The 14,684-nt window shown below is 45.5% G+C and overlaps 1 protein-coding gene across 1 annotated transcript in view; it reads right to left on the bottom strand.

The window, feature by feature from the left end:
* Positions 1–14,684, bottom strand: part of si:dkey-32e6.6 (extracellular matrix protein 2) — a 53,325-nt gene that overhangs the window by 6,587 nt on the left and 32,054 nt on the right. Inside the window, exon 6 of the mRNA XM_064956015.1 lies at positions 945–1,271. Coding sequence (XP_064812087.1) covers positions 945–1,271 — 327 coding nt within the window. The remainder of the gene's footprint in view (positions 1–944; positions 1,272–14,684) is intronic.

Here is a 14,684-nt window from a genome sequence, read left to right as displayed (position 1 = left end):
CTTCGTTTGCTAGCCGGGAGATGGGCCTAGCTCGGGGCAAACTGTTGCATGCTTCTGGACAAGGGCGTTAGCCAAAATAGCTCCTCTGTAGTAACTAGCTAGCTGCGAAGATCTGGTGTAATGGTCCAGAGCTTGCGGCAGGAGTCCGGTGGTGTAATGGAAAAAGCAGTCCAATATGCTCATGGCTAGTTTCACACTGTGCAGACTGGCAGGTATTATCCGGGTTATCCAGGCTAAAGTGTCAGGAGTCCGAGCTAAAGGTAAAGACCGCTAGCAGTGGCTAACAATGACTGAATAGCTAATAGCTAATTAGCTGGCTAGCAACTGATGGAGGTTCCATTTATAAGGTCTAAAAAAATAGCTGATCCGTACCACATTGGGTGAGGCGGGTTGCAGGAATGTACATTTATTTCAAAACTTGAAAAAAGAGACTGAAATGTATGCAATAAAAAATCGAAAAAGACAATATTTACATGGGACGAAAGCAAACACGTCTTACTGCTGCACCATCTTGGATATATTGAGATGGTTTGGGAGGAGTTGGACCACAGAGTGAAGGAAAAGCAGCCAAAAAGTGCTCAGAATATGTGGGAACTCCTTCAAGACTGTTGAAAAAGCATTCCAGTTGAAGCTGGTGAAGAGATTGCAAGAGTGTAAAAAGCTGTCATCAAGGCAAAGGGTGGCTACTTTGAAGAATCTCAAATAAATTATTTGTTTAACACTTTTTTGGTTACTACATGATTCCATATGTGTTATTTCATAGTTTTGATGTCTTCACTATTATTCTACAATGTATAAAATTGTTACAATAAAGAAAAACCCTTGAGTAGGTGTTTCCAAACTTGGTACTGGTACTGTAGGTGGTGGTTCAGTTTGGCCGCATTTACCCTTGGTGAGCACAGTACCTACAGCGGTAGAGAAGATTGGTAGCACTGGAGTCATACCTGATTTGGTTGTAGTCGAGCCTCAGCACCTGCAGGTTCCTAAACTGCCACACGCTGCGAGGCACCGCCCCCAGACGGTTATTGTCCAATAGGAGCTCAACAAGCGATCGGTACATGCCCACAAAAGAAACTCCTTGCACTCCTTCGTCCCCTAGTGCATTGTGGGATAGACGGAGGGACTCTAGGCCGGGGCGCAGGTGGCCAAAGACATACGCAGGGATTCGACCAATGGAGTTGTGTTGCAGGGTCAGCTGACGCAGAGGGCGGGGTAGGTAGAGGGGGACTGAAGTGAGGCTGTTATGAGAGAGGTCCAAGGCTTCAAGAGAACTAAGAGAGAGAAACAGAAACATATTTGGTTATTCAATATACAAAGTTTTCTAAAGCGGCGTCAGAGCTATGGGACCAGTCTAATGGCTACTCTCACTAAGTTTTACAGAGCTCTTGGGTCAGATATAATGCTGAAAGTAGAGTTTACTGAGAAGCAGTAGACTTGGGAGTTTCCAGTGTTTTGGCTGTTAGATTGAGGAGTGAAGAGGTGTTGTTCTCTACAGAAACACATGCACGCTAGGAGTGGAAGGGTGTACTCTCTCCCCAATGATTTGGCAGGAGAGGGCCCCTTGCTCCATCATTAACACGGAGCCATGTGGGAGGCAGTGAGGGTCCATAGGACGTGGAAATTGGGTGGTTAGGGCTATGTGGCCAAGTGGAGTAACAGAACATAGACCATTAATTCCAGGGGGTGAGGAACGGGATGCTGTGTTTGGGGGGTAGTAGTGGGGTAATATAACACAGGAGGACAGGGGATAGAGGGTGGTAGGGGTAAGAGAACACAGGAAGACAGGGCGTAGAGGGTGGTAGCGGGTAAGAGAACACCAAGCAGCTGGTGTGAGTTTACAGGGCAGGTCAAAGCAGGACAAATATCTCATTTCCTGTTACCTTACTGCCATTTACGCACAGCAAGGTGAACAGCCAATGAGCACAACACACTGGAGGCTGAATAACCAACAGGCTCAAAGCAGAGTAGGGTGTATAGCCAATGAGAAGAAAGATAAACAGGGGCCCCTGTTGAGGTTGATAAGAGAGGCGTATATGTGACTCACATTATTATGTCAATCTCATATACGGTACCTCAACCCTCTTGCTCATCGTGACCATCTTAGTACTCTTTGGGACATTAAGCAACAAAACGTTCATGTTTCTCCACAGAAATCTGTTTTTATTTAAATAAACCCTAATTGTTGTTGTGCAGGGAAATCTGGGATTTGATTATTACTGTTTGTATTAACAAAAGTTTGTTCTCTTGTTCAAGCTGTTATTCATATAGCAGAGGCTCAGCGAGGTCCAAAAATGATTTCAGGAATTCTTTGCTGAGTATTAGGGGTATTAAGTCAACAGGGGTGTCGTAAAATCCTACATTAATACAGCCGTAAAGGTTTTACTGAAAACAGTGCAGCACCACAGGGGACTGAACACAATGACAGATTTAACCAAAAACACACCAACACATTCACAGATATGCAAACACACAGTACACACACAAAGTACACACACACACACTATGTGTTAAAAAACCACATTGCAGATAGACTGTATTGTCCCAAAATGTAAGAACATTATATGTAGAATCATGTTTTTTTTATGTACACCGGAAACTCTGTGACCAGGATTGATTGAATGGAGCTCTAGCATAGAGTGAATTTATGACAGCTTACTAAACTCTGTTCTGAAATATAGCCAGCCAGGCTGCAGCTGCCTATCTCCATATGCTATTAATTTGTATTTTTTTATTTTACCATTATTTAACTAGGCAAGTCAGTTAAGAACAAATTCTTATTTTCAATGACGGCCTAGGAACAGTGGGTTAACTGCCTGTTCAGGGGCAGAACTACAGATTTTGTACCTTGTCAGCTCAGGGATTTGAACTTGCAACCTTTCGGTTACTAGTCCAATGCTCTAACCACTAGGCTACCCTGCCGCCCAAATGAGAGGAGAGGAGAGGAGAGGAGAGGAGAGGAGAGGAGAGGAGAGGAGAGGAGAGGAGAGGAGAGGAGAGGAGAAACACCCAGTCCCACACACTTGTGCTGCTTCTTGACTGGTGTCTACACCCTGATGTTGTTGTGGAGACATTGTGTTTCCATATCTAGGGCTGACAATGAAGAGCAGAATCAACAGCCTCTGCATAATCAAAAACAGTTGCTTTGTGAGAAGGTGTTACAGTTCACAGATATGTAAATGCCATCTCAAAAGTACCATTGGCCTGGCTTTGGCCCCGAGTCAGAGGAAGACCGCTGTAGCCATGGCCCAGAGAGACACAACTGACGGCCCGCACAGATGGTGGCTTTTTGGGTAAAACATGGTTGTAAATCCTGTATGGAAATGCACCACTGGAATCATCTTGTCAACTTCATTGTCTTCTGATTATGTTAAACAGGTTAGAGTGAGTAGGAGAGATTACTATTGAATCAATACTGTCTTTGTTGATGGTTTTAGATAAGTGTTTTTTCCATCTTCCCATTGACTTCAAACCAGGGATGTTTACTGACTATCAAGTGGACCTGGCGAAGGCTCTGTGTGCTTTGACACGGACAAGAGTAATCAATCTGATGGTACGTTCCTCCTCAGGGAGCTGAGATCTAATGAGAACCAGGAGAGGGAGCTGGTGGCGGCCACACACAAACAAACACACACACACACACACACACACGCCCTGTCTCCTCTGTTTCATCTGCCTGGGGCTGAGACGTGCCATGCCAGTGTTATACAACCAGGCTTATGCAAACTGCTCGCTAGCCAGACTAACCACACTGCTCCCGAGTGGATTAGCGTCTCCCGAGTGGTGCAGAGGTCTAAGGCACCGCATCTCAGTGCTAGAGGTGTCACTACAGACACCCTGGTTTGAATCCAGGCTGTATCACAACCAGCTGTGATTGGGAGTCCCATAGGGTGGCGCACCATTGGCCCAGTGTCAACCAGGTTTGGCTGGTGTAGGCCGTCATTGTAAATAAGAACTGACTTGCCTGATTAAATAAAAATTATACAAAAACTAACCAGGATTAACTACACTAAACAGGTTAATCACACCAACCATGTCCCCCCCCCCAAAAAAAAAATGTTGGGGACTGAGCAAATGTCAGGTCTGCTGAGCACAAAAATTCTGTGCAACTTCCAGCGTGTATTTACGATGAACACTGAGGCTGTACCCACTGTAATGTACAGTTTCAACAGTGGCCATAAAAATAAATGGAGAAAATACATCCCATAACATTTTAACATGGAAATAGCTTTTCTATCATTCAGCCTACAGTAGCAGCTAATGTGTGGTGTTGAATGTAGGCCTACGGTCCATGAGCCTTTTGAAAAAACATGCATGTCTTGGCATCAACCTGTTTAACCACTTGTCCTTCAGACAAGGAGGTGACTGAAAATGTTGCCTTGTTTGATGCAAGAAACTACTTTACAAAATAAAATGCAATGCTATTCCCATACCATTATTACAGAGAATCAGACAAATCATGCTACCCTCTGCCTATTGGCTACTTAGCCTATTCAAACCAGTCTCAAAATACAACACTGCCCCTTTTAAGACAAAAAAAGCTCCTGACTTGCTTTTCAAAGATGTCTAGAAATGTACATGTTTTGTGCTCTTGTAGGAAGCAATCACTCCCCTATTGCTGACTACAAATTAGCAATAACTGGGCTACTAACTCACTAACTATTAAGGGATATGAACAGAATGTGCAAACGTAGATCCATGCAGCTCTCGCTTTGATCTCAAAACAAGATCCATATACTACCAGTCAAAAGTTTGGACACACCTTCTCATTATAGGGTTTTTCATTATTTTGACTACTTTCTACATTGTAGAATAATAGTGAAGACATCACAACTATGAAATAACACATATGGAATCATGTCGTAACCAAAATTGTTATAATGATTTGTTTATATTTTATATTTGAGATTCTTCAAAGGAGCCACCCTTTGCCCTGATGACAGTTTTGCACACTCTCAACCAGCTTTATCTGATGCTCCAGATACTCAACTAGTCTAAAGAAGGCCCGTTTTATTGTGTCTTTAATCAGCGCAACCATTTTTAGCTGTGCTAACATAATTCCAAAATTCTTTTCTAATTATCAATTATCCCTTTAAAATGATAAACTTGGATTAGCTAACACAATGTGCCATTGGAACACAGGAGTGATGGTTGCTGAAAATGGGCCTCTGTACACCTATGTAGATATTCCCTAAAAAAATAGCTGTTTCCAGCTACAATAGTCATTTACAACATTAACAATGTCTACACTGTATTTCTGATAAATCTTATTTTAATGGGCACATTTTTTTTGCTTTTCTTTCAAAAACAAATACATCTAAGTGACCCCAAACTTTTGAATTTTAACCATACTAACCAGGCCAGTAACACTAACCACACTAACCAGGCCAGTAACACTAACCAGGATAACCACACTAACCAGGCCAGTAACACTAACAACACTAACCAGGCCAGTAACACTAACCACACTAACCAGGATAACCACACTAACCAGGCCAGTAACACTAACCACACTAACCAGGCCGGTAACACTAACCAGGCCAGTAACACTAACAACACTAACCAGGCCAGTAACACTAACCAGGCCAGTAACACTAACAACACTAACCAGGCCAGTCACACTAACAACACTAACCAGGCCAGTAACACTAACCAGGCCAGTAACACTAACCACACTAACCAGGCCAGTAACACTAACAACACTAACCAGGCCAGTAACACTAACCAGGCCAGTAACACTAACAACACTAACCAGGCCAGTAACACTAACCAGGCCAGTAACACTAACAACACTAACCAGGCCAGTCACACTAACCAGGCCAGTAACACTAACCACACTAACCAGGCCAGTAACACTAACCAGGCCAGTAACACTAACCAGGCCAGTAACACTAACCACACTAACCAGGCCAGTAACACTAACCACACTAACCAGGCCAGTAACACTAACCACACTAACCAGGCCAGTAACACTAACCACACTAACCAGGCCAGTAACACTAACCACACTAACCAGGCCAGTAACACTAACCACACTAACCAGGCCGGTAACACTAACCAGGCCAGTAACACTAACAACACTAACCAGGCCAGTAACACTAACCAGGCCAGTAACACTAACAACACTAACCAGGCCAGTCACACTAACAACACTAACCAGGCCAGTAACACTAACCAGGCCAGTAACACTAACCACACTAACCAGGCCAGTAACACTAACAACACTAACCAGGCCAGTAACACTAACCAGGCCAGTAACACTAACAACACTAACCAGGCCAGTAACACTAACCAGGCCAGTAACACTAACAACACTAACCAGGCCAGTCACACTAACCAGGCCAGTAACACTAACCACACTAACCAGGCCAGTAACACTAACCAGGCCAGTAACACTAACCAGGCCAGTAACACTAACCACACTAACCAGGCCAGTAACACTAACCACACTAACCAGGCCAGTAACACTAACCACACTAACCAGGCCAGTAACACTAACCACACTAACCAGGCCAGTAACACTAACCACACTAACCAGGCCAGTAACACTAACCACACTAACCAGGCCAGTAACACTAACCACACTAACCAGGCCAGTAACACTAACCACACTAACCAGGCCAGTAACACTAACAACACTAACCAGGCCAGTAACACTAACCAGGCCAGTAACACTAACAACACTAACCAGGCCAGTAACACTAACCACACTCACCAGGCCAGTAACACTAACCAGGCCAGTAACACTAACAACACTAACCAGGCCAGTAACACTAACCACACTAACCAGGCCAGTAACACTAACCAGGCCAGTAACACTAACAACACTAACCAGGCCAGTAACACTAACCAGGCCAGTAACACTAACAACACTAACCAGGCCAGTAACACTAACCACACTAACCAGGCCAGTAACACTAACCACACTAACCAGGATAACCACACTAACCAGGCCAGTAACACTAACCACACTAACCAGTATAACCACACTAACCAGGCCAGCAACACTAACCAGGATAACCACACTAACCAGGCCAGTAACACTAACCACACTAACCAGGATAACCACACTAACCAGGCCAGTAACACTAACCAGGATAACCACACTAACCAGGCCAGTAACACTAACCACACTAACCAGGATAACCACACTAACCAGGCCAGCAACACTAACCACACTAACCAGGATAACCACACTAACCAGGCCAGTAACACTAACCACACTAACCAGGATAACCACACTAACCAGGCCAGCAACACTAACCAGGATAACCACACTAACCAGGCCAGTAACACTAACCACACTAACCAGGATAACTACACTAACCAGGCCAGCAACACTAACCAGGATAACCACACTAACCAGGCCAGTAACACTAACCACACTAACCAGGATAACCACACTAACCAGGCCAGCAACACTAACCAGGATAACCACACTAACCAGGCCAGTAACACTAACCACACTAACCAGGATAACCACACTAACCAGGCCAGCAACACTAACCAGGATAACCACACTAACCAGGCCAGTAACACTAACCACACTAACCAGGATAACCACACTAACCAGGCCAGTAACACTAACCACACTAACCAGGATAACCACACTAACCAGGCCAGCAACACTAACCACACTAACCAGGATAACCACACTAACCAGGATAACCACACTAACCAGGCCAGTAACACTAACCACACTAACCAGGATAACTACACTAACCAGGCCAGCAACACTAACCAGGATAACCACACTAACCAGGCCAGTAACACTAACCACACTAACCAGGATAACCACACTAACCAGGCCAGCAACACTAACCAGGATAACCACACTAACCAGGCCAGTAACACTAACCACACTAACCAGGATAACCACACTAACCAGGCCAGCAACACTAACCAGGATAACCACACTAACCAGGCCAGTAACACTAACCACACTAACCAGGATAACCACACTAACCAGGCCAGCAACACTAGCCAGGATAACCACACTAACCAGGCCAGTAACACTAACCAGGCCAGTAACACTAACAACACTAACCAGGCCAGTCACACTAACCAGGCCAGTAACACTAACCACACTAACCAGGCCAGTAACACTAACCAGGCCAGTAACACTAACCAGGCCAGTAACACTAACCACACTAACCAGGCCAGTAACACTAACCACACTAACCAGGCCAGTAACACTAACCACACTAACCAGGCCAGTAACACTAACCACACTAACCAGGCCAGTAACACTAACCACACTAACCAGGCCAGTAACACTAACCACACTAACCAGGCCAGTAACACTAACCACACTAACCAGGCCAGTAACACTAACCACACTAACCAGGCCAGTAACACTAACAACACTAACCAGGCCAGTAACACTAACCAGGCCAGTAACACTAACAACACTAACCAGGCCAGTAACACTAACCACACTCACCAGGCCAGTAACACTAACCAGGCCAGTAACACTAACAACACTAACCAGGCCAGTAACACTAACCACACTAACCAGGCCAGTAACACTAACCAGGCCAGTAACACTAACAACACTAACCAGGCCAGTAACACTAACCAGGCCAGTAACACTAACAACACTAACCAGGCCAGTAACACTAACCACACTAACCAGGCCAGTAACACTAACCACACTAACCAGGATAACCACACTAACCAGGCCAGTAACACTAACCACACTAACCAGTATAACCACACTAACCAGGCCAGCAACACTAACCAGGATAACCACACTAACCAGGCCAGTAACACTAACCACACTAACCAGGATAACCACACTAACCAGGCCAGTAACACTAACCAGGATAACCACACTAACCAGGCCAGTAACACTAACCACACTAACCAGGATAACCACACTAACCAGGCCAGCAACACTAACCACACTAACCAGGATAACCACACTAACCAGGCCAGTAACACTAACCACACTAACCAGGATAACCACACTAACCAGGCCAGCAACACTAACCAGGATAACCACACTAACCAGGCCAGTAACACTAACCACACTAACCAGGATAACCACACTAACCAGGCCAGCAACACTAGCCAGGATAACCACACTAACCAGGCCAGTAACACTAACCAGGCCAGTAACACTAACAACACTAACCAGGCCAGTCACACTAACCAGGCCAGTAACACTAACCACACTAACCAGGCCAGTAACACTAACCACACTAACCAGGATAACCACACTAACCAGGCCAGTAACACTAACCACACTAACCAGGATAACCACACTAACCAGGCCAGCAACACTAACCAGGATAACCACACTAACCAGGCCAGTAACACTAACCACACTAACCAGGATAACTACACTAACCAGGCCAGCAACACTAACCAGGATAACCACACTAACCAGGCCAGTAACACTAACCACACTAACCAGGATAACCACACTAACCAGGCCAGCAACACTAACCAGGATAACCACACTAACCAGGCCAGTAACACTAACCACACTAACCAGGATAACCACACTAACCAGGCCAGCAACACTAACCAGGATAACCACACTAACCAGGCCAGTAACACTAACCACACTAACCAGGATAACCACACTAACCAGGCCAGTAACACTAACCACACTAACCAGGATAACCACACTAACCAGGCCAGCAACACTAACCACACTAACCAGGATAACCACACTAACCAGGATAACCACACTAACCAGGCCAGTAACACTAACCACACTAACCAGGATAACTACACTAACCAGGCCAGCAACACTAACCAGGATAACCACACTAACCAGGCCAGTAACACTAACCACACTAACCAGGATAACCACACTAACCAGGCCAGCAACACTAACCAGGATAACCACACTAACCAGGCCAGTAACACTAACCACACTAACCAGGATAACCACACTAACCAGGCCAGCAACACTAACCAGGATAACCACACTAACCAGGCCAGTAACACTAACCACACTAACCAGGATAACCACACTAACCAGGCCAGCAACACTAGCCAGGATAACCACACTAACCAGGCCAGCAACACTAACCAGGATAACCACACTAACCAGGCCAGCAACACTAACCAGGATAACCACACTAACCAGGCCAGTAACACTAACCACACTAACCAGGATAACCACACTAACCAGGCCAGTAACACTAACCAGGATAACCACACTAACCAGGCCAGTAACACTAACCACACTAACCAGGATAACCACACTAACCAGGCCAGCAACACTAACCAGGATAACCACACTAACCAGGCCAGTAACACTAACCACACTAACCAGGATAACCACACTAACCAGGCCAGTAACACTAACCAGGATAACCACACTAACCAGGCCAGTAACACTAACCACACTAACCAGGATAACCACACTAACCAGGCCAGTAACACTAACCACACTAACCAGGATAACCACACTAACCAGGCCAGCAACACTAACCACACTAACCAGGATAACCACACTAACCAGGATAACCACACTAACCAGGCCAGTAACACTAACCACACTAACCAGGATAACTACACTAACCAGGCCAGCAACACTAACCAGGATAACCACACTAACTAGGCCAGTAACACTAACCACACTAACCAGGATAACCACACTAACCAGGCCAGCAACACTAACCAGGATAACCACACTAACCAGGCCAGTAACACTAACCACACTAACCAGGATAACCACACTAACCAGGCCAGCAACACTAACCAGGATAACCACACTAACCAGGCCAGTAACACTAACCACACTAACCAGGATAACCACACTAACCAGGCCAGCAACACTAGCCAGGATAACCACACTAACCAGGCCAGCAACACTAACCAGGATAACCACACTAACCAGGCCAGCAACACTAACCAGGATAACCACACTAACCAGGCCAGTAACACTAACCACACTAACCAGGATAACCACACTAACCAGGCCAGTAACACTAACCAGGATAACCACACTAACCAGGCCAGTAACACTAACCACACTAACCAGGATAACCACACTAACCAGGCCAGCAACACTAACCACACTAACCAGGATAACCACACTAACCAGGCCAGTAACACTAACCACACTAACCAGGATAACCACACTAACCAGGCCAGCAACACTAACCAGGATAACCACACTAACCAGGCCAGTAACACTAACCACACTAACCAGGATAACTACACTAACCAGGCCAGCAACACTAACCAGGATAACCACACTAACCAGGCCAGTAACACTAACCACACTAACCAGGATAACCACACTAACCAGGCCAGCAACACTAACCAGGATAACCACACTAACCAGGCCAGTAACACTAACCACACTAACCAGGATAACCACACTAACCAGGCCAGCAACACTAACCAGGATAACCACACTAACCAGGCCAGTAACACTAACCACACTAACCAGGATAACCACACTAACCAGGCCAGTAACACTAACCACACTAACCAGGATAACCACACTAACCAGGCCAGCAACACTAACCACACTAACCAGGATAACCACACTAACCAGGATAACCACACTAACCAGGCCAGTAACAATAACCACACTAACCAGGATAACTACACTAACCAGGCCAGCAACACTAACCAGGATAACCACACTAACCAGGCCAGTAACACTAACCACACTAACCAGGATAACCACACTAACCAGGCCAGCAACACTAACCAGGATAACCACACTAACCAGGCCAGTAACACTAACCACACTAACCAGGATAACCACACTAACCAGGCCAGCAACACTAACCAGGATAACCACACTAACCAGGCCAGTAACACTAACCACACTAACCAGGATAACCACACTAACCAGGCCAGTAACACTAACCACACTAACCAGGATAACCACACTAACCAGGCCAGCAACACTAACCACACTAACCAGGATAACCACACTAACCAGGATAACCACACTAACCAGGCCAGTAACAATAACCACACTAACCAGGATAACTACACTAACCAGGCCAGCAACACTAACCAGGATAACCACACTAACCAGGCCAGTAACACTAACCACACTAACCAGGATAACCACACTAACCAGGCCAGCAACACTAACCAGGATAACCACACTAACCAGGCCAGTAACACTAACCACACTAACCAGGATAACCACACTAACCAGGCCAGCAACACTAACCAGGATAACCACACTAACCAGGCCAGTAACACTAACCACACTAACCAGGATAACCACACTAACCAGGCCAGCAACACTAGCCAGGATAACCACACTAACCAGGCCAGCAACACTAACCAGGATAACCACACTAACCAGGCCAGCAACACTAACCAGGATAACCACACTAACCATGCCAGTAACACTAACAACACTAACCAGGATAACCACACTAACCAGGATAACTACACTAACCAGGCCAGCAACACTAACCAGGATAACCACACTAACCAGGCCAGTAACACTAACCACACTAACCAGGATAACCACACTAACCAGGCCAGCAACACTAACCAGGATAACCACACTAACCAGGCCAGTAACACTAACCACACTAACCAGGATAACCACACTAACCAGGCCAGCAACACTAACCAGGATAACCACACTAACCAGGCCAGTAACACTAACCACACTAACCAGGATAACCACACTAACCAGGCCAGTAACACTAACCACACTAACCAGGATAACCACACTAACCAGGCCAGCAACACTAACCACACTAACCAGGATAACCACACTAACCAGGATAACCACACTAACCAGGCCAGTAACAATAACCACACTAACCAGGATAACTACACTAACCAGGCCAGCAACACTAACCAGGATAACCACACTAACCAGGCCAGTAACACTAACCACACTAACCAGGATAACCACACTAACCAGGCCAGCAACACTAACCAGGATAACCACACTAACCAGGCCAGTAACACTAACCACACTAACCAGGATAACCACACTAACCAGGCCAGCAACACTAACCAGGATAACCACACTAACCAGGCCAGTAACACTAACCACACTAACCAGGATAACCACACTAACCAGGCCAGCAACACTAGCCAGGATAACCACACTAACCAGGCCAGCAACACTAACCAGGATAACCACACTAACCAGGCCAGCAACACTAACCAGGATAACCACACTAACCATGCCAGTAACACTAACAACACTAACCAGGATAACCACACTAACCAGGCCAGCAACACTAACCAGGATAACCACACTAACCAGGCCAGGAACACTAACCACACTAACCAGGATAACCACACTAACCAGGCCAGCAACACTAACCAGGATAACCATACTAACCAGGCCAGCAACACTAACCACACTAACCAGGATAACCACACTAACCAGGCTAGCCAGGATAACCACAGTATCTAGCCACTAACTGTGATAAGGATTTCATTCAAAACAGGAAGCATCATCAGGATGTGCCAGGGATTACCACATGCCTATTCCATTAAACACTGTAACCAGATAGCCGTTACTAATAAAAAAACATCCAAGCAAATGTGTCATCATCACAGAACTTGATATTAGTTCTTTGAAGCAATAGTGACAGAGATTAAGTTTCATAATAACTTACATAAACACACAATCACGCAAACAAACATACACACTCATGAACTGTACACAATGTAAAACACAGTAGCAAAACACACATTCTCACAGAATGAGTTATGTTATGTGAAGACAGCAAACCTTAGGGGATAACCATGGCTCACCTTTTAGTAGGTGTACAATACATAACACACACACACACACAGAGTGGATGGATTCCTCTGATCAGCGCTCTTATTATTGGAACCAGACTCTTCATCCAACCGGGCTCAGCCTACGGCTATGATAACTGCTAGAAGCTTCTATAGCCTCAGTAACGTCTGTAGCTGTAGTTTATGGAGGTCTTTAAGGGGGTAGGTGGTGAGGATATGACAGAGATTTGTATTTATTTGTATGTATTAGGGGATTCCCATTCATCTTCCTGGGGTCCAAATACACTAAGGCATTTACATTACACATAAAACACAAGATACAACAGCATTCATAGAGCGTTAAACATTAGAGATCGCAGGGTTATTTAGATGGTTGGTGATTGAGACTGACAGGTTCCAAAGGAGAGAGGTGTGTGTGTGTGTGTGTGTGTGTGTGTGTGTGTGTGTGTGTGTGTGTGTGTGTGTGTGTGTGTGTGTGTGTGTGTGTGTGTGTGTGTGTGTGTGTGTGTGTGTGTGTGTGTGTGTGTGTGTGTGTGTGTGTGTGCGTGTGTGTGTGTGTGTTAAGATGAAAGCGAGCAGAGGGAGTTGTGCCCTAAAGGAGGAATGGCTAATTTCACAGCTTTCACTGCAACATGATTTATGCCTGGATAATAGAATGTTACTGCAGGGGCCTGGTTGCATTACACACCTACTGTATATGCACACATATTATCACATGCACACAGGCAAACTTAAGAGCTGTGTGTCTCACACACCAACACAGAAAACACAAATAAATAATGGTAGTGGATGGTAGTTATAATGGAGGTGTTAGCAGAGACCGAGAGAGAGAAACAGAGACCGAGAGAGAGAAACAGAGGGAGAGAGAGAGAAACAGAGGGAGAGAGAGAGAAACAGAGGGAGAGAGAGAGAAACAGAGACCGAGAGAGAGAAACAGAGGGAGAGAGAGAAACAGAGGGAGAGAGAAAGAAACAGAG

This window comes from Oncorhynchus masou, chromosome 33 (genome assembly GCF_036934945.1).
Source record: "Oncorhynchus masou masou isolate Uvic2021 chromosome 33, UVic_Omas_1.1, whole genome shotgun sequence".
Taxonomy (NCBI): Eukaryota; Metazoa; Chordata; class Actinopteri; order Salmoniformes; family Salmonidae; genus Oncorhynchus; species Oncorhynchus masou.
This window is presented reverse-complemented; position numbering and strand designations above follow the sequence as displayed.